Source organism: Perognathus longimembris, chromosome 16 (assembly GCF_023159225.1).
Source record: "Perognathus longimembris pacificus isolate PPM17 chromosome 16, ASM2315922v1, whole genome shotgun sequence".
Lineage (NCBI taxonomy): Eukaryota > Metazoa > Chordata > Mammalia > Rodentia > Heteromyidae > Perognathus > Perognathus longimembris.
This window is the reverse complement of record NC_063176.1, coordinates 37818751-37841815: the sequence shown is the minus strand read 5'-3', so window position 1 is coordinate 37841815 and position 23065 is coordinate 37818751. Positions and strand designations below refer to the sequence as shown.

At 41.8% G+C, this 23065-nt stretch overlaps 1 protein-coding gene across 4 annotated transcripts in view; it reads left to right on the top strand.

The window, feature by feature from the left end:
* The window catches only part of Tbc1d1 (TBC1 domain family member 1), a 178123-nt gene that overhangs the window by 131640 nt on the left and 23418 nt on the right, over positions 1-23065 (top strand). For all 4 annotated transcript variants that reach the window (XM_048364432.1, XM_048364434.1, XM_048364435.1 and 1 more), the window contains 3 exons: positions 4445-4630; positions 7868-8029; positions 13645-13803. In XM_048364432.1, the coding sequence (XP_048220389.1) occupies positions 4445-4630; positions 7868-8029; positions 13645-13803 (507 nt within the window). The remainder of the gene's footprint in view (positions 1-4444; positions 4631-7867; positions 8030-13644; positions 13804-23065) is intronic.

Sequence of the window (23065 nt, the reverse complement as noted above, 5' to 3'; positions counted from 1 at the left end):
TAACAGATACTGTAGATATTAATCCCTGATTCGCTCTTTACAGATTTAATGCTTAGTTTTTTCTTGTTTGCAAAATCTTCTCATGTTAAAACAAGTATTAGAATAACTAGATTTTAATTTTAATTTCTTATTCTTTGGGCTTGGGAGTTCAGGATTTTCAGGAGGCATGGAATGAGTTATAAAAGGCTCCTAATACATAGCAAAAACCCAGGCAATTGGAGAGTAAAGACCTCTTGCTTCGTTTTTCCCCCCCAAACGTTCCTTTTTTCTGATGGGCGCTTAGCATATGACTTAGAAAAGAAGGAAAACTAGTACTGAAAATTAAGTGCCCATGTTTGTGAAAGGTCCAGAAGCCCTGTCCTGTACTTTAGAGAGCCAGATACTAGACAAGGAAGAGAGTGTGGGCATGTTCCTTTCTCCCTTTACATCTCAGTACCAATAATGCTCACAGCTGAAGAAGTGTCATACTTTTTCCTGTGCATTTGCATGAAAAAAAAGGAGAATGCAGTGCAGATTTGAGGAATAATTTGGCATCTAAAATAACAGCTCTCCAGCACAGATCATATTTACAGCTCTGTTGGGAATGTCACGGCAATGATTTAAATGGAGGCAATTGTCTCGTAGGGCCCTCTGACTGATGACTGCATTTAAAATTCTTAGAAGCCGTGGGATGTTGTTTTCTGAAAGTCGACATAATTTAAGCACTCTACATCCTGTCATTATAGAAGATGTCAGAAAAGTACAATCTAATCCTGCACTAGCATGGTGTCACAGCCCTTTAGTTTTGTTACTTTTTAGACTTTATTAATATGCCTGTCAGTACCAGTGGTCTCCACAGCCAGGCAGTTAGAGGTGAATGTCATTCACGTTTTGCATGGAGGGACTGGAACCTCAAAAGGCCATAAGTTTACAAAGGGCACCAGTAGGCATCCCTGAGCCCAGCCTCTATCTGCTAACCTGTGCTTTTCTGCATTGGCATTTGGACAGTCCTCTCTATAAGACTGCAGAAGAAGCCAGATCCCTATGATTGTGACAGTAGCCCCTCTTAGACCTCCTAACAGTTCACATTGCTGGGACCTAGTGAATACTAGCACGATTGACTTAGGAATGATCCACATTAAAATAATGCCTAAATTTTTATGAGAACAGGGTCTCGGCTCACAGCTACCCAACATTTTCCTTTTATTCCCCCACCCTGTCCATCGCCTTAAGCCCTAGGTGTGGAAATCTACTTCTCTAGGGACTACACTCAGACTTACACATGTGAAAGAAGACTGAGCAAAACACTATATATAGCTTTGTTCTAAAGCTGGATCTTTTTCCATTGATAAGAAAACAGTCTGCTTGTATTAATTTAGCTAGGCCAGATTTAGAACAAACATATTTCAACTGTTCTCATTTATAAATTACTGTTTTGTACCCAAGCTATTCTTAATATGAACAAAAGGTAATATTTAAAATTTTTGTGGTTAATTATAAACTCTACAATCAGTAATTTTTACCACATTAAATAAATTTGGGTGGAAAGGATCTATTTTTATCCCATGGGCTCTGGTAGAAATAGTGATTTTTTTGTTTTGTTGCATTTTTTACTGAGTCTGGGTTCTCAGTGAGGGTCATTTGTCCCTCCTTCCCAGGGGACATTCCTGTAGTACTATCTGGGAGCACCTTGTTGCGGTTATTACTAGGTGGGCAGTACTATTGTCATCTTGTGAGTATGGCCCAGGGATGCTATGAAACCTTTACAGTATACCCTCTGAAAAAAATATTATCCAGCCCCAAATGTCAGTCACGCTGAAGCTTTAAGGCCTGCTATAGTTTTTGGCTTTATTTCCTGGCCTCTGCAGTAGGCCATCCTTAATTTTGTTCATTCAAAGGTGAAATGAGAATTCATCCTTGCAATCCTTTGTAAGTTCGGGCCTTACAGCCATGGTAGTGTCTGGGATCAGCTCTGACATGGTAATGAAGGCTTCCTGTGCTGGCAATTGAGAGCAGCACTTACACAGTGCTCACAGTGGTAGCTGGGAAGGAAAGAAGAGCTGACTTGATTAAGTCAATACATAGGGATACAGGAAATGGAAACATGGGTTTTCTTGGTTACTATTGTTTGTTTTGTTTTTTAAGGGATGGCAAAAATGGGGGCATAGATATGGAGGAAAGAAGGGTAAACAAATGCAGTCATGATATTCAATATGCACTATGTGAAAAATGAACTATGCAACTTGTAGACAGGAACAGGATAGGGAAGCTGGGGTAAAGTGAAGGAAGGGGTGACACTGTCCAAGAAGCATTGTACTCCCCGACTTACAGAATTGTAACCCCTTTGTTCAATGCCTTAATAATAATAAATTTAACAAACAAAACGAGAAAAGCATTATAAATTTAGGAACTAAATAAATTAGCAGCATACTTAACCCCATACCTGCTTACTTTTGTGCAAGAAGTATGTATAAGCTCCTGGGTGCAGCGGCTGGAACTGTGCTCAGTCCTGAGGTAGCTTTCCTTGACCTAACACCTAGGTTCTAGCCTTGGGGCTTACAGTGGAGTATATACAGTTTGTGTGTGTTTCTAGTATAATTTCTTGCCCTTAATGACTGGTTATTTTTAGACTATTTTTCTTCTTTTTTAAATTTTTATTATCAAACTGATGCTTAATGACTGTTTTATCTCATGGAGTTCATAGCAGGAAAACCAGTCCAACTTTAGGAAAGACAGTGAACAGTCAATGCTGATGACTGTTCTAGAAATTATCTCAATATGTGATTGTGTTGGGACTGTCAGCTAGAAGAGAATGTGGGTTGTATTTGGATGGTTATAAGAATAAGTTACCAATGAAGAGGTTTTGTTGTTTGTTTGTTTTTTTTCTTGTCCTGCATATGTTAAGACCATGGTTTATTTACAAAGGTTCAGTTTACAGAGAAGTTCCCAAAAATGTATTGGGTGCTATGAGAGTTGGATAGGATCCTCTGCTGTTCCCTGTAGCTAGATCACAGGAAGCTGATAAGATGTACTCTGTACATGCCTGCAATGTGTTTGTGAGTTATGACAATAGTGTGCAGAACCATAGTGTTCTCAGGAGAGAAAGGTACAGATTCATGAGATGTATAGAGATTTAAAGTAATACACAGGGGCTGGGGATATGGCCTAGTGGCAAGAGTGCTTGCCTCCCATGCATGAAGCCCTAGGTTCGATTCCCCAGCACCACATATACAGAAAATGGCCAGAAGTGGCACTGTGGCTCAAGTGGCAGAGTGCTAGCCTTGAGCAAAAAAAAAGAAGCCAGGGACAGTGCTCAGGCCCTGAGTCCAAGGCCCAGGACCGGCAAAAAAAACACAAAACTTATAAAGTAATACACAGACATTAAAAATTAAATTACATAGTGAACAGTGGAGTTGAAATGGTATCATGTGGGAAGCAGGTAAGCTTCTGAGTAAGATAGATGCAACTTAGAATTCTCATACCCCTTTTTATTTGTTCATTAACTCTACTGCCTTGGTCAAATCACATGACCTTTCTGAGCCCTAATCTGTCTTCTGCAGTGGCCAGGATTAACTAAGATTGACTATATAAACACTTGGCACAATGCTAAGCACTTGAGAGTAAGAATCTATTAACACACCATTATTGCCTATTAAATATGTTTTGCACCTTCATAATAGCTAGCTATATTACACAGGAAGACTATACATTAAAGCATACTGCTTGGGTTCCAGTCTTCATTCTGCTCCTTCTTCATTGTGTGACAGTGGGCAAAGTACTTCAACCGAGTTTAATTTGCCTCAGTTTAATTTCTTATAAAATGAATAGTACCCATGTCTTAGGGTAGTTGTGTTAAATAAATGATTTTACAAGTTAGCTTCCAGTAATCGTTCCTAGTATTATTAATAATATACTTTATTAAATTACTTCAGGAGATTAAAAATATTACACCTTAAAAATAAAGACATTACATGAGGCCCTGGGTTCGATTCCTCAGCACCACATATGCAGAAAATGGCCAGAAGTAGCGCTGTGGCTCAAGTGGCAGAGTGCTAGCCTTGAGCAAAAAGAAGCCAGGGACAGTGCTCAGGCCCTGAGTTCACGGCCTAGGACTGGCCAAAAAAAATAAAGACATGTCTTCAACTATTGAAGCATTCATTAGTATTTGATGTATCAATTATCTCATTTGTGGCTCAGACATAGTTTTTTCCAATGGAAATTAACACATGTATCTGAACAAGGAGTATGTAGATGGGACATCAATTGGAATAGCGTATAAACATGTATTCCATGTAACAATGAGATCTCCCCTGGTAAAAGTGATAAATGCCAATTAAGAAAAACAAACATGAACTTGAAATTTGGTGATATCATTTTGTTTTTGCTAAATAAGTACAATTGCTAATTGATGTCAGTGGTTTGAACATAGTTGGAAAGTGACTATTCTAGAATGTTCTTCCTTCAGATTATTCAGAGCTGGGAGAACTTCCCCCACGATCACCTTTAGAGCCAGTATGTGAAGATGGGCCATTTGGCCCTGTACCAGAGGAAAAGAAAAGGACGTCACGTGAACTTCGGGAGCTCTGGAAAAAGGCTATTTTGCAACAGATACTCCTCCTAAGGATGGAGAAGGAAAATCAGAAACTACAAGGTTGGTTTGCTATTTTGAAATTGGACAGGCCTGATTATCTTACTTAGTCTTGAATCTAAGTTAATCACATCAGATATAAACATGCAGTCATTAAAAAAAATGAAGACAGTGTAACATAAATCATATATATTTTTCAAAGTAATGTCAGCACTATTTACTTTCTGAGCCTAGTAAGACAGTCTTACCCATTATATTAATTGATTCCCATGTACTCATTATTGCCACAGTGCCTAGAAGTTTTTCATAGTCATATCAGCTTAATAATAGCTTTATAGCACAGCATTTACGTTCATATGTATGTTGAGACTGCAAAAAAAAAAGCAGCAGTATTGGTCATGTGGGTCATAATACTTAATGCTACTGCAATGTTGGATTTTTTTCCCATTTGCTTCTTAAAAGAAGGTTAAATTGCAGAGTAAGTGGTCCTTGAACTTGATTAAAAATCTGAACACACTTGGGAAAGTTATTGGAAGAAAATGCATCATGCATGAAGAAATTCTTTCTGTGTTTCTGTTTCCTGACTTTTGAATCTATCAATCAAATATTTTATTACTGTTCCTGCAGGCATTACAAAACACATTATCTAAATCTACATAACATTTGTCAACTAAAGTTGTGATTTGTTTTCAAAATTACACAGCTGATTTGCTGTGGTATTGGGGCTAAAAATGTATCAGCTCTTTTCCACACTAGCAGTGCTCTACTATCGCTCTTGCAAACTTATTTCCTCCATTTTAAAATAAGAATGTGAATAGCCTAATGCAGGACAGCAAGGTGGGATTCAAGGCAGTCATGATTTGGGTGTGTTATTGCTTATCTGACAAATTCATGTAACTCAACATACTGTGCTTACTTAAGGTTAAACTGATCAATATTACATATCCATCATTATATGATGACATTAAATCTTGGTTTGCAATTGAACATGGTTTAATTTACAAAAGGCATTTCCTTGGATTAATAATACATGTTTGTTACAAAGAAATGTCAAGTTTTCCTAAAATCTCTGCAAATGCTGGGGCATTTTGTTGCTGAGATTTTAGCTTTCCAAGGGATGATGGCAGTTGGAAGGAGAGTTTTTTTTTTCTGTGGAACCAGAGCAGGAGTGAGGATAGGGCAGCAACAGCCTGCCTGGGCAGTGGGTATACATCAGAGCTGAACATTAATCATAAAATCCCAGTCAAACCATATATCCACATTACATGGTAATACATGTTTAGAAAACCATGTGATTTCATTCCATCCTTTTTTCCCACTCTCATGAGCAATTCTTATTTCATAATGTGAAGGACTGGGTCCTACATTTATAGTTCTTGCATTGGAGCCTTGCTGTTTACTGAAGATTGGCCCTGTGTGCCTTGGCCGATAATGCATTTCCCAGGCCACTAATTTTAGGTAGCAAGGCTGTCAGAATTCCCAAATAGAGGATGTTGCTTGTGCTAACAGCAAGATACATGGGTTCTGTTGACATAGCCAGATGTTCTCTGGGAAGAATCCACTGCCAAAGGAATTATGCTGTAATGAAATTTCTTACACAATACCAATAATGTGTTTTTGCCAATCTTAGGACTGAATGGAAATGCTACAACTAAGCGAGTCAGGAAAATGTGGGTTAATTTATAAGTTAATGTCCTGTTTTCTAATTTTGTGTGTGTGTGTGTGTGTGTGTGTGTGTGTGTGTGTGTGTGTGTCACACCAGCCAGTCTTGGGGCTTGAACTCAAGGTCTGGGTGCTGTCCCTGAGCTGCTTCTGCTCAAGTCTAGCACTCTACCACTTGATCCACAGCTCCACTTCTGGCTTTTTTGGTACTTAGAGATGAGAATGTCACAGACTTTCTTGCCTAGGCTGGCTTTGACTGCCATTCTCAGATCTCAGCCTCCCAAGTAGTTAGGACTACAGGTGAGAACCACCTGGCTAATTTAGTATGTTGATAAATTAAAACAGGTAAGTTGTACTTCTCCAAATAAATCTGAATAGGCCAAATACTGAAATACTATAAAGGAACAAGCTTATATTGTGCTTAATGTACATGATCTAAATTCAAAATCTGAAATTAAAATGGTTTTTTTCCTCACCCTCCACCAAAAAAACCCACCAACCCTAATTTGCCCAATGGTTAGCTTAACTTAAGCCACTGACATTTACTATATTTTTATATAGCAAAAAAAAAAAAGTTGAAGATTGACATTTTTTTTTTTTTTTTGGCCAGTCCTGGGCCTTGGACTCAGGGCCTGAGCACTGTCCCTGGCTTCTTCCCGCTCAAGGCTAGCACTCTGCCACTTGAGCCACAGCGCCGCTTCTGGCCGTTTTCTGTATATGTGGTGCTGGGGAATCGAACCTAGGGCCTCATGTATCCGAGGCAGGCACTCTTGCCACTAGGCTATATCCCCAGCCCGAAGATTGACATTTTTTAAAAATGTGAATTCTAAAGATGTCAGGAATTGTTTAGAAGGATCTAGAAAGCAAATTTCTCAAAGTAAGAGAGAAAAGAATAAAAATACTGAGTGAAAAATCATAAATAACGAGAGGAACATAGCACTAAGTATCTAGTAAATACCCCTGGGGCAAATCACTTAATTGAATATGCCTACCTAGCTTTTGTGTCCCTGAGGTGAGTGATTAGCATAGGGAATCAGTTTAACTCTCAATTTGAAGTTTTTGATATTGATAACCCCCCCACCCCCCCACACTTTCATAATTTAGGTCTAATTCTTCTTAAGGCAGCTCTTGGTGGTATGTTGGAGCTATTGTCTGTTTATATGTGAGGAGATACCTATGAACAGGGTAGATTTATTCTCCCTTCTGAACGAAGGGAGAGAAGAGAAGCAGTAATTATCATTACGTAACTTAGGTTCAGTTCTAAATAAAGAGGAACTTAGTATCTCTCATAGTTTAAAGAAAAAATAAATTATTGAGCTCTACATATTCTATCCCTGAGAATTTAACACATGGCTCCTGCCTTTGAAATGTTTATAGCTTAATAGGGTAACTACAAAGATAGAAAGAACTGAGTAGAAGTAGACTGTATCTCCATTTAATAGTAGGGCCACCAGGACATGTTGGTGTACACCACTAAAAGAAATCAGGATTTCTTAGATTTTCAGCCTTTCCAAAACAAGGCAGATGGGTGACTGTCATTTGCTGCGTTTGTCCCAAATCTCACAAGTATTGGATAGTTAGTTGTGTACTAGAAGGTCTGCAGTGTGCATTAATCTGCCTTTATATGGTCTCTTCTAGCCTCTGAGAATGACTTGCTAAATAAGCGCCTAAAGCTTGATTATGAAGAAATCACTCCTTGCCTAAAAGAAGTAACTACCATATGGGAAAAGATGCTTAGCACTCCCGGAAGATCAAAAATTAAGTTTGACATGGAAAAAATGCACTCAGCTGTTGGGCAAGGTAAGCCTTATCAGGACCTAGGTGGCCAGCCTCATTTCATTTTAGTGATCATTCTCCTTTTCATCACATCCTTATCTATTCTGTTTCAGATATCTTACTTATTAATTTTTCTTTTTTAGATTGTATATTTATTATATTCAATAGTTGTACAAAGGGATTACCATTCAACAAATTAGTTTATGAGTACAATGCATCTTGTCATCTCTTTCATCATTCTCTCCCATGCCTCCTAACCCAACCCTTCCTCTCAATTTTCTTTATTTTCATAGAATATATATTTAATATCCTTCCTTTCTTCATTCCTCTGCCCCCCTCCACTTGACTTCTGTCTCACACCTTTCAAGTGCCAGTTCCCTGGTATTTATTTTGTTGGACTGTACGTTAGCTTTTCTAAGGACTTACTCCATTTGAATTCTCCCCTACAAATACCATGCTTCAGCTCATACCTCTGTGTATACTTGTATACAATCCCATTTGTGTTTATTTGTACATTTATCAATACTAGCTTCCACAATAGGAGAGAAAAATTGTGTCTTTGGTCTCTGTGGGCCTTTGTTACTTCACTTAACATAATTTTTTCCAGGTTCATTCATTTCTTTGCCAGTGAATATTATGCTTCTTAGTGGATGAGTAAATTTTTATTGTTAAGCTAATTAAATGCTCCCAAATCAAAGAACAGTGTAACAAAAGATAATCCAAGGGTTATAAACTGTGTAGGTGTTGTGATGATATGTTTTGAATTAAAAAGTAAACTAATTATGCCATTTCTCGCTGGGAGATCAGAAAACAGAGCATAGACTTTAGACAGGTGGTTCTAGGTTTGGCCCAGCCCACCTGGGTGTTTTACAGTGTTACAGACTCAAGGTCTCCGAGCCTATTTTCCATGCTGGTGAGATGTGGGTATTGATGTGGGTATTGACGGTGGGAGGTGAGGAAAGGATCTGGTCCCAGGAGCACATCACATGTGTCTGCTGTCCTGCCAGGCTTTGAAGGGTGGCAGTGGGGGCTGCCTTCTAGTCTCAGCTCCTAACTGATTCAGAAGAAGTAAAGCTAGTTTTGCAACTAAGTTTGAGAAGATTTCCAGCAATTTGATATACTAATTTTTTAATGTGGTTTTATATTTTTATCATTCTGTTTCTCTTGGGTTGTTTTCTCCTAATTCATTTTTATTATACATTATAAAAACATCACTCTACTTGGGATTGGAAAATATAAAAATAAAAACTGATCCTTCACAGATAGGAAAACACCATTTTAGAGCATAGTTTCTACAACTTCAGTGTTTAGAACAAATGGTGTTTTTAATGTATTTTAGTGTATGCTGCCAAGAGCAGAAACCTCCAAGTATAAACTACTTTTATTGCTACTGAATTCTAGTCCTGAATAACTGGTTATTTGTGACAAGAGGTGTATGTGTATATATCTTATACACATATATAACATATTAAATATATATACACACATACACATATATATATATCCATTCTATGGTTTTCTTCTGCCTTTATCGGTTATACAAGAGTTAATGGTTTTAAGTCTTTGGTTTTTGTTTTTGGTGCCAGCATTGGGGCTTGAACTAAGGACCTCATGTTTTTCCTTAGCTTTATTTTGCTCAAGGCTGGTGCTCTACCAGTTGAGCCACACCTTCACTTCTGACTGTTTGCTAATTAGTTGGAAATAAGAGTCTTGCAGACATTTCTGCCCAGACTGACTTTGACCTGCAGTCCTCATGTCTTAGTCTTCTGAGTAGCTAGGATCACAGGCATGAACCTTTCATTAATTATTATGGAGTCCATTTTACTGATGATGGATGGGTAGTTGTCACTGGTTGTGACTTTTCCCTTCCAATGGATCAAGACAGTGGGCTTAGAGCAGATGATAATGAGCTGACACCTCAGGCTGCAGAATTCTCACCACTGCTGCACTGGCTCTGGGCGAACCACACCTTGGCTATGCAGTTCTCAAGATCCAGCCATGATGAAGACTGAGCTTTTGAATAGTCAAGGCTTTCCAGTGTGACCTGGGGCAGGTCTTCTCACCTACCTGGGCTCCTGACTCCAGACTGGTAGCATGAAAGGCTTGACAATCTACAGATCTTGGGGCTGAATGTGCTAACATTCTTTGCATCCATTCAAACATTGCTTGCTGGAAGTTTACACTCAAACCAGGTGGCCCAAGATGACTGCATCTTTTTTCTCCTTTTTTTTTTCTTTTTTCACAGTTGGCTAGGTGTTGATCTTTCATGGTCTATGTCAGCTATTCCAAATATTTGAATACCTCAAAGGCCTGGCACCTGGGCATCTGTTTTTTATTTTTGTATTGTAAAAGCAGAAGCAGTAGAAATACTCGAGGAATCTGTACCTTGTGTGGTGGAGTTGGGCAAGGATGATTGGACAGTTAGTTTACGTACCAGGGTGAGCTGAGGCTGACCTGGAATTCCTCCTGAATTCCCTGACTTAGTCACATTGCTTCCTGTAGGAGCTCCTTCTAATAGTTAAAGGGTTGTCTGTCAGCCAGCTTCAACACATTAAGACTGACCACTCCACACAAACAACCATTATCCATGTTATGACTCAGAATTTTACTACAGGATTCAATCAGAATGCTAACTTTGACCTTTCAAGTAGAGGCTGAGTCATCTCAGTCCCTGCATGGGTACTGAGACCTCTCCTCCTAACCATCTGCAGCCTTCTTACCTTAGAAGAAGGAAGAACAATTTTGTGGGATGTTAGATAATTCAAAGTTTAGTATAATTCAGAATGATTTCTTTAAAGATATAAAACTTTAGAAACCAGGATACACACACACACACACACACACACACACACACACACACACACATTTCTAGGAGTGTAATTGGAACAGTTAGTAACACAGGCCAAATGCAAACTTTGTTTGCCTTTGACCATGCAGTGCCATTTATAGAAAATTGTTCTAGAAATTAGCGAGCCAAAAATGTACTGCAGTAAGAAGAATGCTTATTGTGTTGTGGTTTGATAGCCTAAACCAAAAATAAAGCAACTCAAGCATGTGACTATCCATGTCATAATTCCTTGAAAATAACTCACATCTATTTATTGATGTAAATGAAGTTTGAGATAAGTTGTTCAATGAGGGAAAAAAAAGTGTAGCATGGTCTCTTGCGCAGTTGATGTTTCCATAGCACATACATAGAGAGACATCCAGAAGCAATAGAATTCACATACTAGGGATTGAGGCAGGGAAGCCATCCTTCCAGGTCACCTGGCCCTGAGCTTCAGATTTTCTGGTAAAATCATCAATAGTCTTCCCCCTCTTCACTTTTGAAAACTTCCTGTTTTGGTTCACAAATTGTATGTTTACTCTAATCATGATGGCCTTTATTTCTTTCTTTTGCTCTGCTTTTTTTTTCTTTCTTCCTTCCTTTTCTTTTTCTTCATACTGGTCCTAGGGCTTGAACTCAGGGCCCTAGGCACTGCCTCTGAGCTTTCTTTGCTCAAAGTTAGCACTCTACCACCTGAGCCACAGCTCTAATTTCAGCTTTTGTGGTTCTTAATTGGAGATAAGAGTTTCATAGACTTTCCTGCCTGGGCTGGCTCAAACTGTGATCCTCAGATCTCAGCTTCTTATTTAAGGAGCTAAGATTACAGGAGTGAGCCCCCAATGCCCAGCTAGGCCTTTCATTTGTATTTATATCTTTTCTGTTTCCAGAGATTCACCAAAACATACACTTTTGTAATCATATAATCATATTAAGTCAGTACAAACCCAAAGTTATTTACAGGGAGGCTGAGGTAAACTGTCTCCTGCCCACCCAGAACTCTGCCTACAGGATGTGAGCAGACTCCACTGCCAGGTTTCTCTCTTGGTCTAAGAGTAAAGCAGAACAGCACAGGCAAGGATATTCCAGACCATTCTTAACAAAAACACTATACCTGGCTTGTGTGAGCATTTCCTTTGAATCTTAGACTCTCGGTTGACCCTTTCATACTGCTTCATTCATGCTACTCCTCAGTGACACAGCCAGAATTCTCTTCTCCAAACACTAAAGTCTGATAAGATAATAGAATGATTTAGCAAGAAGAGGAAATTGCACATCACATATTTGGAGAAAAATTTCCAGCCTGACCGAAAATATGTTGTGAAAAAGGCCCCCTATAAATCACTTGTCACACCAACTATTTTGTTCCTTCACATTTGCTTATAGTCAGAGCTTGAAGTCCTGGTGTGTGTGTGTGTGTGTGTGTGTATGTGTGTGTGTGTGTGTGTCTCCATCCAAGACATATCTGTGGACAGGAATGGTAGGGAAAGAGGGAAAAAAAAGAAAATACTCTTAAAAATACCAAAATCAAGAGACACAGGATAAAAAGACAAACGACTACAAAAGCAATACTTGCAAAACTGTTTGGTGTAAATAAACTGAACAACTCAGGGAGGGAAAAGGAAAGGGGAAGGGAGGAGGGGGGAATGAGGGAGGAGGTAACAAACAGTACAAGAAATGTATCCAATGCCTAACATATGAAAATGTATCCTCTCTGTACATGTTTGACAATAAAAATTTTTAAAAAAAGAAAATACTCTTAAAAAGCAGCTCTCACAGAGTTCTATTTTCCTGTTATCAGGATGGAAAGCTGAAACAACAGGTTTTTCTCGGATAGTTATGGAATTGCAAAGTCATGGTCGGTAGGGCTGAGCTTGGCCATCTCCAGCTGCAGATGGCAGTCGGCATTCTTGCTTTCTTGCTGCATCATGGCCTCCACAGTCATGTTGACTCTTCTCATTGCCTTGGTCATCGGCGTTGCCCTTGTGTGACTGCTGTAAGGACACCAGTCCTGGGCCTAGAGCCTACCTGGATAATCCAGGAGAACCTCCTCACCACAGGATCCTAATTAGGTTTGTGAGTAAAGTCACATTCCTGGGTCCCAGGAATTAGGAGAAAGTAGACATTTGAGAGAGCCACAATTCATCTCACTACACAGAGTCATGAGGGAATGCTGAGATAAATACTAGGGAAAGGCAAGGGATATGCTCAGTTAACTTGCCCTTATGCTTCTCCTCCTGGCCAACCTAATTTTTCTTTTCAGATTACTGAAATATGCAAGGGAAAAGGCAAAAGGAAAAATGTTTATTATACCTAAAGGTGCCTTCTCTCTGGTTTATTTTTCCCCCTTTTTCTTCCTCCTCAAGGCTGGGTTTAAATGAAGTCTATAAAACTTGGGTGGCTCAGTTAGGAAAGAGCCAGCTCACCTTCCCCTGGGCTCTGCCTCTGCTTGACTTAGGAGATCCCAGTTTGCTCTGTGAATTTTCATGCCTCATCTCATTGCCTTACAACATTATTCACTGATACCAGGTAGGAATCATGTCATATTTACTGGCTCATTCTTTCAGAGTTTAACCTAATCAGAACATAATCTATCTTGGAAAGACCAGAGGGGAAGAAGGATGGGGCCAGGGGAGAGTGGGGCCAACGGAGAGTGGGAGGTGGGAAGGAAAGAAGGAAGAGAACAAATATGACAAGGTCTTGGTTGTTTCCTGTGCTATTAATTCATAGTGGAACCAGAATTTGGATTGTGGAATGAAACATAACTTGGTATGGAGTGTTGTTTTCATAGTTTCTACCCCTCCCTTTTTTAAAGGTGTGCCACGTCATCACCGAGGTGAAATCTGGAAATTTCTAGCTGAGCAGTTCCACCTTAAACACCCATTTCCCAGTAAACAGCAGCCAAAGGATGTGCCCTACAAAGAACTCTTAAAACAGCTCACCTCCCAGCAGCACGCGATTCTCATCGACCTCGGTGAGTCTGCTCTATCAACTAGAGATGAACTGAGGGAGGCTTTCTACACTTAAACAATATGAAGAGACTGTCCAGGTTATTTCGCGAAGTGCCTTTAGGTTTAGCAGTCAAAATTTACTACCGAGACTCTTCATTTAAAAAGCCCTAGAGTGATTCCAAATGTCCTCTTCAAGCATATAAAAATCTCTTCTTTTCACTGGGCAGCTGGCTTATTCTGCTTGGCATGGGGTAGGGGACTGTTCATTAAGTCATAATGGGTTCAGTGTCGTAATTCAGACATTGATGAGACATTTTTATGGTCAGCTGTAGGAACATCCCGGGACATGCAAAGACATGGTTTAATTACAGCAGCAGAATCACCTGGGATGATTTTATTTTGGAATTGGGACAATGGTTTCAAATGCACAAAGATGGAAAGTACATGACAGATGTATTTGAAAACCTTGCTGGGCTGAAAACTGTGATGTATAGAAGCCCTTGTTGTCAGCAGCCGTGCAGGGTTGTGCAGTGTGGTTCATATCATATGGCTACATGCTCATGCTCTCCATCTGACTCCCACAGACCTTGGCTGCGCTGGAGAAGCTGGCTCCGTGGCATCCTAGAGAAACTGCCTGACTGTAGACTCCTGTCCCTCACCCACACTGCATTAGTGTCTCTGCTGAGTCCTTCTGTCCCATCTATGCCCTTTCCCCAAGGACGCTATCATATTCCTGTTGTTATTTAAAGGTAGTCCTTATCTTTGCTTCAGGCTAAATGCTGTGTAAAGTTGCTTTATTAATCTACTTCCATTAATCTGCACCATATTGTCATACGTAGATAATGTTGAAAAGCATAAAACAGAAAGGTTGAGTAACTTACTCAAAATGACCCAGCCAATTGGCTACTGAACAGTGTGGTGGCCTAACTTTTACGGCCCTGCCCTTGCTTCCCCTTTAGGATTCAACCTTCATCCTTCATGGGCTGGACTGAGGCTGTTTTGCCAGTGTACCCTTAGCTTCCAGTGTTAACAGTGCATCATGTAGTAGGTGCTCAATAAATCTTTTTTTTTTCTTTTTTGCCAGTCTTGGGGTTTAAGTCAGGGCCTGAGCACTGTCCCGGGCTTCTTTTTGCACAAGGCTAGCACTCTACCACTTGAGCACAGTGCCACTTTTGGCTATTTCTATATATGTAGTGCAGTGGAATCGAACCCAGGGCTTCCTGTATGCGAGGCAAGCACTCTACCACTAGGCCATATTCCCAGCCCCTCAACAAATCTTTTTTCATGAACTTGATATGAGGTACTGCAATCACATGTGATTCTTACAACAACCCTATGAAACTAGCCCTGTATCCCCTCGAAGTAGTGAGAAAACTGAGGCATTGAGCTGTCAAGTGTTAACCACAGTACATCTCAGCAGAGCTGCCACTACCTAACCCCATTGTCCCTCTGTGCCACAATAAGGCCCCATCACCCCTCTTCTCCCCTGGCCCAAGAAGCCCCATGCCCCTGTGGAAGTGGAAGCCCCAACCATGGAGGCCTCAGTGGAGCCAGAGTCCCTGTGCAGGCAGGAGCCGCGCCTGCTCGTGTGATGAGTCACTGACACAGTGACATGGCGTTCCCATGATGTGACATGGAGATGGACTTGGGGAGGAGTTGGACAGGAGTAAGCACCCTTCCCCTCTGCACTCCTCCCCAGGACAGAAGGAGGGGAGCAGGTTTCCCTCCCTGATGCTGATATTTTCCTCCAAAGCTTCTCTTAGTGCTGCACAGTCACCCTTCTGCCTCATACTCCCGTCTAAGCACTTTCCTGCCAAGAGGGAGGAGGAAAGTCCCAGCTGGTCCAGATCCCCTGCCTGGCTTGGCCTCTCCCTGGGGATCTATGTTTGAGCCCCAGCCCAGGGGGTCCCTCTGCCTGAATCACAGCTCCTGATTCACAGGCAGGGTGAGGCTCACCTACATCCTCCCTGTCCCCACCCTGAGGACTGGTGGATACCCCCACCCCCAGCTAGCATGCACTCCCCCCTCACCTCTGGCCTGACCTTCATTTTGGATGAAGTCCCAACAACTTCTCAGAGGCCTGTCAGAACCTCTGATTGCAACAGTTTCTTGTTACCTCTGCAAGTCTCCCCAGTGTTTATCTAGGGACCTTCCCAAGTCATCTCTTCCCATTTGAGCCAGGAAAACCTGGGTATTGGCTCAACCCCAGCAGTGGAGTCCTCCTGCTGAGCTCAGACTCTGCTTCATGGGTCAGGGATGGGAAGCCTGATGTAGAAGTTCCCACAGACTTTGCCCATAACTTCCCCAACTTCTCACCAAGGCCTATGCCTTTGCCACAGTTGGGCCTATACTTTCTATGTTGTCTACACCATAGCTGACTTAGGCCTAATAGGGCACATAGTAGACAGTGAGGTCAAATCAGTCATTGAGCAGGGTTTGGTAGGGTAGCCTGTAATCGCAGGTATACAAGGGGTGAGGTGTAGGAGGATAATGTTCTAGACCATTTGGGTAAAAATACTCAAATCCTATGCAAGCACTGAGGGAGAAGGGAGAAGGTGAAAGGTGATGTTTGAATATGAAATGTCTCATGCATCTATATGAAAATACTTGAATAGTGAAATACATTAAAAGTGTTTTAAAGCAATTAGGGGATGAATTTGATCAAAGAACATTCTGTGCATACATGGTAATGTCACAATGAATGCCCTTTGTGCAACTAGGTGGGTTTTTTTTTAAGTATAAAAATGAAAATAAAAGCAAAAGGACTGGGGCATGACTCAAGGCCCCGAGTTCAATCTCCAGTAATGCCTTTTTTAAAAAGTGTCCTTATGCTGGCCAGGAAAACAGGGTTACTTGTGATTAGTTGTATTTCAACTTTTCATGGATTTTTGTTTTCCTGCCTCTTGCTTTTACTTTTTGAAATTGGCTTTAAGTCCATAGAACTTGTTGTAAGATTTGTTTCTCTAAAAATTAAAAATAATAGATGTTGCAGTCGGATCATGTTTTGTAGCTTGCAAAATATTTTTCCAAACTTGGTCAGCTTTTATCCTTATACAGCTCTGTACAAAGTTAGGCACATGTCATTAGTTCTACTGCAGAAGTGATGAATGAGGCCCAAGAACTGGAGTGTTTTGCTTAGCCTTGTCACAGACTCAGTGGTAGAACTGAGTCTCCTAGTCCTCATGCTCCACCTTTTCCAGGAAACCCTCCTTCAGAGTCTTTTGTGGCTCTGTCCATTCTCTTTCTAGAGGATACCCCTCTGCCTCTAATTTGAGGGAGCCATGCTCTTTCAGAATGGACCACATCCAGCCAGGAGAAAACACCGACTTTCAGAGCTTCACAGATGATACTTAACAAATTATTCTCTCTACCTTGGCTCCAGGACTTCTTTAAGCTGGTTCTAGCTACATCCATTTTCCTGGCCCTCAGGTGATTGACCTTTCTCTTCTCTGTTCTGACTCTTTCCTTTTCTGTGTGCCAGTCCTCAGGCTTGAACTCAGGGCACAGGCTCTATCTCTAAGTTTTTTCTCTCAAAGCTAAGGCTCTACCACTTGAGCCACAGCTATAATTCTAGCTTTTTTCCCCCTTTTCTTTTTTCCCTTTCTTCCCTTCCTTCCTTCTTCCCTTCCTTCCTTCCTTCTTCCCTTCCTTCCTTCCTTCCTTCCTTCCTTCCTTCCTTCCTTCCTTCCTTCCTTCCTTCCTTCCTCCCTCCCTCCCTCCCTCCCTCCCTCCCTCCCTCCCTCCCTCCCTTTCTCTCTTTCTTTCTTTTTTTGGTTGTTAAATGGAGATAAGAGTCTCATAGACTTTTCTGCCTGGGCTGATTTCAAACTAAGACTTTTCAGATCTCAGCCTCCTGAGTAGCTAGGATTACAGATATGAGCACGGTAACCATCTAGAAGTGGCATTTTTGATGAGGTTTTAGTTTCCCTTCCATTCAGACCCAGATAAGTTAGGCCAGCCAGCCTGTGCTGACTGAGATAAGGTGCATGTCCAGAGGATCATTTAGATCAAGAACCCAGCTTGTGAATTTTCTTTCCACTCTTAACCAAAAGCTTAAAATCTGCCTGTTTGTCTTCATGCTTTTTGAGGGTCTATAAAAGCTACATAGTAGATGGGCCTCCGAAAGGAAGGCTTCAACCAAGGGTATTATGATAATCCCATGTAAAGGGCAGGGAGAGAGGGGAGAGCCCCTCCTGCCTGCCTGGTGGCTACCTCATTTGACCTTAGCACACCATCAAGTGTCACACACTTTGTATAGGAGCCAGGACTCCCACTGTGCACAGAGGTATGTGGATAGAAGCAGCTTGCTTCTTCATCTTTGCCTGGTGAGAGAAATGTAAAACCATGATGGCAAAAGACAGAACAAGTGTCTCGAATTTTCTACCCAGTAGCAATAATAACCTGTCTGTCCAATTGAGGACTCTGTGGAGGCCAGTTGAACAGTCACAGTTCTTGAGTCTTAACGAATTCTTGTACCAGCAGTTACACATTGTGATTTCACTGGGTGTATTGTGGGTATTTGGAACCTCAAGTTGGTAAAGAATTTACTGAGACAGGAGAGGAGGAGAAACAGAAGTTTATTAAGATTTGAGTTGAAGAGAGACACCGCTGGCAGCAGAGCAGAGGAGCATGCTGCTGCTGCTAATCTGATATGGGATTGGGGACAAGCTTTTTATGGGTTCAGGGGGATTTTGTTGACTGGCTAGGTCTTCCTGCAGACCCTATTGACAGGCTGTCTCCTCAGACTGTGATTCAAATTTCATAGGCACAAAATAGGTTAAGCATTCAGTTTTTTTTCTTTATCTGTATTTCATATGACCCATTTTGAGGACTTTGCTTGCTTCCTCATTCTACCTGACCTGTCTTGCACGCTAGGCTCACCTACATTCCACCTGGACTTTAGTATTCTACCATGTCCCCTTAACAGGGGGCCTCTTCCACAGGACAGGCTGCCAGTTCTCCTGTTAGCAGATCTCCTCTCATAGCATATTTGGTCATTGTAAACATGTCCTATAACCTCACAGTGCTATAACTAAATATGAATGAGCAAAAGAAAGAGTAAAATTTCTTGGAGACCTGAAAGCTAAATAACAAGCTCAATAACAAGCACCTCTTAACCCCTTCCTTAAAAGATGTCCTGGTGTTTAGTGTTTGCAGATTTCCATTGTCAAGACTCACACTGTTGCCAGTTTAAAGCTGCCAACTTGAAGTTACAGGCGGCAAGTTGGGCCTGATGCACACCAAATAGAGCCTTTAGGAGCCAGATCCCTCAGTCATTGGACTTAGTTAAATGCTTCCTAGGAATATTGAATTACAGAAGGATTCTTCTGACTTTATCTAGCCACCATGCCATTCGTAACAATTCCACAGGTTCTGCTCAAACACATTCCATGTACAGGAAGCATACTTTCTTGTGGGAAAGTAGTCATTGGACAACTGATATCCAAAGTAAAAAGTTAAATTTGAAGTTTAGTACAATGCGATGCCCCCCCCCCCCATTTCTGCTCTGTGTCCTTCATTTCAAATTCTGCTCAGTTTAAGCTGTTAGGACTGCAGACCTTGTAGACCATCTGTTTATGAGTCACGACTACATGTGCCAGTGAGGAGCTGACCTAGGAGTTAGAGGGTCAGGTGGGATTGCCCATTTCTAGTGCCACTCCCTAGAGACCAGCAGTCTCAGGCTTCCAGGTGTGGGAGCAAAGGAAACTTGCTAGCCAACTGTTCAAGCCTGGGCCAGACTGAATAGCTCTACAGGTGGCTCTGCGCTCCCTTTAGAAGCCTCTGGCAGCAATGCCATCATCAGTGACAGCTGAGCAGACCAGACAGTCAGGTGGGCTCTGCAGAGAGCAAAGCAGTTCACTCCAGACTGAATGTGTTTCTCAGTGCACCTCTTTAGAGGCTACCACCTTGTTCTGCTGCTGAAGCATTTCTTGCTAGAGGTCAGCCTGGGATAAGCATGTTGACTAAGGCCTTGGACGATACAATTCCTACTGTAGGATTCTTCAACCCTCCAGTGATAGGCAAAGAAAAGATGAGTCCTGGATAGATGTCCCTTGGCTGAGTGCTAGTCCTTAGGAAATTCCTCCTAAGGTTGTGGATGACCGTGTTGGGTTTTGACTGTGTTTGTTTTGGGTGGTACTATGACTTACTCTCAGGACCTCTCATTCTCCTACTTAAGCTGTGTCCTTAGTCCTACATTTTCTTTTAATATAACCTTGGAGTTTCTTTGTGCTTATGTTTACACTCTTCCATTTAACACATTCACATTTTCTCTGGGAAGGTAGACCATTTTCTCTACCTTGGTCGGAAGCTGAATTTTTGAGAATATGTGTGAATCTATTCATAGTAACCACTTATATCAGGCATTGCACATGCCCCCACAGCTCTGCCAAGTGTATTTTCGGTTTGAAAGAAGGAGAAGCCCAGGTTCAGAAAACTGACTGTTTAGAGCTGCATGTGCCAGAGGTGGTTGCTGAGATGCCATTGAAGTGCACACAGAGAATTGTTATTAGCATGGGGATGCTACAGATGATTTTCTGTTAGTGATAGGATGTCCCAGGCCTGTGGTTGATTGGGAAGCCACCATTGACTCAGGAGCAGAACCTGAGGCCAGTGCCTGTTGAACATGTGTTTCCACACTCCATGGAGAATAGGTGCAAAAGGACTAAGGGTGGGCGGTCTCTGCCATCAGATTGCCAAAGTGGCTTCCTCCAATCCAAATCCTTTTCCAAAAGTGGTTGTTGGAGGCCGGAGGATGGAGCCTGTGGGGAAGTACTGTGTGGTTCCATCTGCTGTCAGCTTTAGAACTTAGTAAAGGTTGGATGTCTGGCAGAACTTGCTTTGCTTTCACATAACAAAGCACTTAGGACTAAAGCTGTGATGTGAGGAAGATGACCAGGGCTACCTTCTCCCCAATCAAGAGGCCTAATGTGCAGGGCTTATTGCAAACAGAAATGCAAACTCCTGTACAAAGATTATAAATGCCAAGATCGTGAGAGCAGAGTGTGGAAACCCCATATGAGGCAGAGGCAGTAGTGACTTCATAGGGCATGCCACAAGGCTTCTCTGCCCTGACTCTGCCGCTGTTGTGTGACCACATTTGAATAGGCTTCTCTCCGGCTAGCCTGTTAGAGATGTTGTAGGGTTAAATGAGCAATGGCCACTCTGCCCACCATCAGGGAACTGCTGTGAGCTCTAGGCTCTGTGGAAGCTGCCTTCAACTAGGAAACAGTACCTGACCCAAGGGAAGGATCATATCAACAGATTAAACAGAAAATAAGTAGTGCAAATAACCTTTGCCAGAGTTCCTCTATGCCATATGATGCTATAGCTTCTAGAAGCCATTAGCACCTGTTTGAAATCCAAAGAAAAAGATTTGTGTTTGAGACAGGAGCAATGAGAAGAGGGTATAGTTGCTCCCTCTCCCTGGGAGCTGCTGGGGGAATTGGGAGGGGCGGGTAATGGGATGACAGAGATGCTACCTGAGAAAAGCTTGAGAAAGCTACAGAGAGCAATGCGCTTACACTGTCCAGTGTGGAAGCTGTAAGAGGCTGATGAGCCCTTGAAATGCAGTGGCTTCAAGTTGAGGTGTGCTTTCAGTGTAAAGAATATGCTGGATTTTAGCTTCTGAAAAGAGAAGGCAAACTGTCTCTTTTTGTATCGATTGCATAATTGAAGTGATGGTATTTTATATGCTGGGTTAAACAGAATGCCTTGCTAAAATTAATTTCACCTCTTTCTTGCAGTAGTGGATTTTTTTAAATTCTGGGCCTTGCACTTGCATGGCAGGTGGCTCTCCCTCTTGAACCACACCCCAGCCCTAGTTTTGCTTTAGTTGTTTTTCTGATAGGATCTTACACTTTTGCCCAGGGCCAGCTCCAGACTGTGAGCCTCCTGCGCAGCTAGGATCACAGATGCATGCCACCACACCTGGCTTATTTTGTTGAGATAAGGGATCACATCAACTTTTTGTCTGGACTGTCTTGAACTGGGATCTTCCTGATCTCTTCCTTCTAGCTGGAGTTACAGGTATAAGCCACTGTACCTGACTCAGCTCTTTTTAATGTGATTACTAGGAAATATGAAACTATTTATAGCTCACATTACAGCCTGGCTGCATCTGCTACTTGAAACTTTAGCAAAAACACAGACATGATCCTGCTCACTTACACACATGGGCATTCCTCCACCCCCACCCCACCCCCCATACAACATGCTGCACACAGCCCAAACAGGCTCACAGATGTTGGCAGCACCCATGCTTGGGCCTGGGTGAAACCTTGTTGTAGAGGATAAGGCCAGGAAAGAATGTAGGGAGGTGCATGTGCAGAGCTTCCAGGCTAATGGAGTGGAACATTGGTTCTTTGAGCACTAGGGAACTATTGATTGCTTTCTACCAGCAAGGTGGCATATGCACGGAGCACTGGGGGAAGATTTGTTGGGTGAAGAGGCAGAGAAGGCAAGCAGTAAATACAGATCAAGAAAGCCGGAGTCTGTTGCTGTCTTCTTAAATCAGGTTCAGAACAAGCCCATCTAGATGGATGCAAGCTTCCTCGGAAAGCTGAGGGGAACACATGGATGCAGCCTTCTCCCTCTACTGAGAGGACAACTACAGCAGATAAGCAGCTGGCTCAGCCTGGCCACTGGTTCTTACTTGGGTCTAGGTTAGACCTGCACGTCTCTATTCTTCACTAGGTGCTTTTCTACTTCCTGAAGACTCTTTCCCATCAGCCGCATGCATGGACAAGGAGTCTTGGAAGGTATCTGCCATAAAACTTCCTGGACAGCAACGTGAAAATAGCCTTTTATTTGATTACCATTCTTTTTCATTTTTTTTTTACAAAAGGATTTCAAGAGGTGTTTTATAACATTTCTGGAAGGCAGCTGACCCTCAGCCTGTCGTAGCACACTGCCTGTGGTTTAAAAGTACACAAGTGCATTGTGACGAGAAGCGTTTGCTGGCAGAATGTGGGCGGTCTGGGAAAAGCTGGCAGGGAAGGTCTGTAGCAAGGCCATGCCTTTTGGTCACATTTGGCTGATACATGATCGGGTGAGCATCAAGAAACCCAGCTGGCGTGTTTCTCTTGAGAATGGGGTCTATGTTTGGAGGACCAACACTTTTCTTTTGGTTTTAAATTGAAACCCAGATATTTGCAGACTAAAAGGTCATTCCCTCTCTCTCCCTAACCTAAACTACCACCAAAAATGTAAATAAAATGTTTAAAACATTTGATTAATTGATTATTTTTAATCAGAAATATTACTCCAGGAAAGAACCAGCTAGTC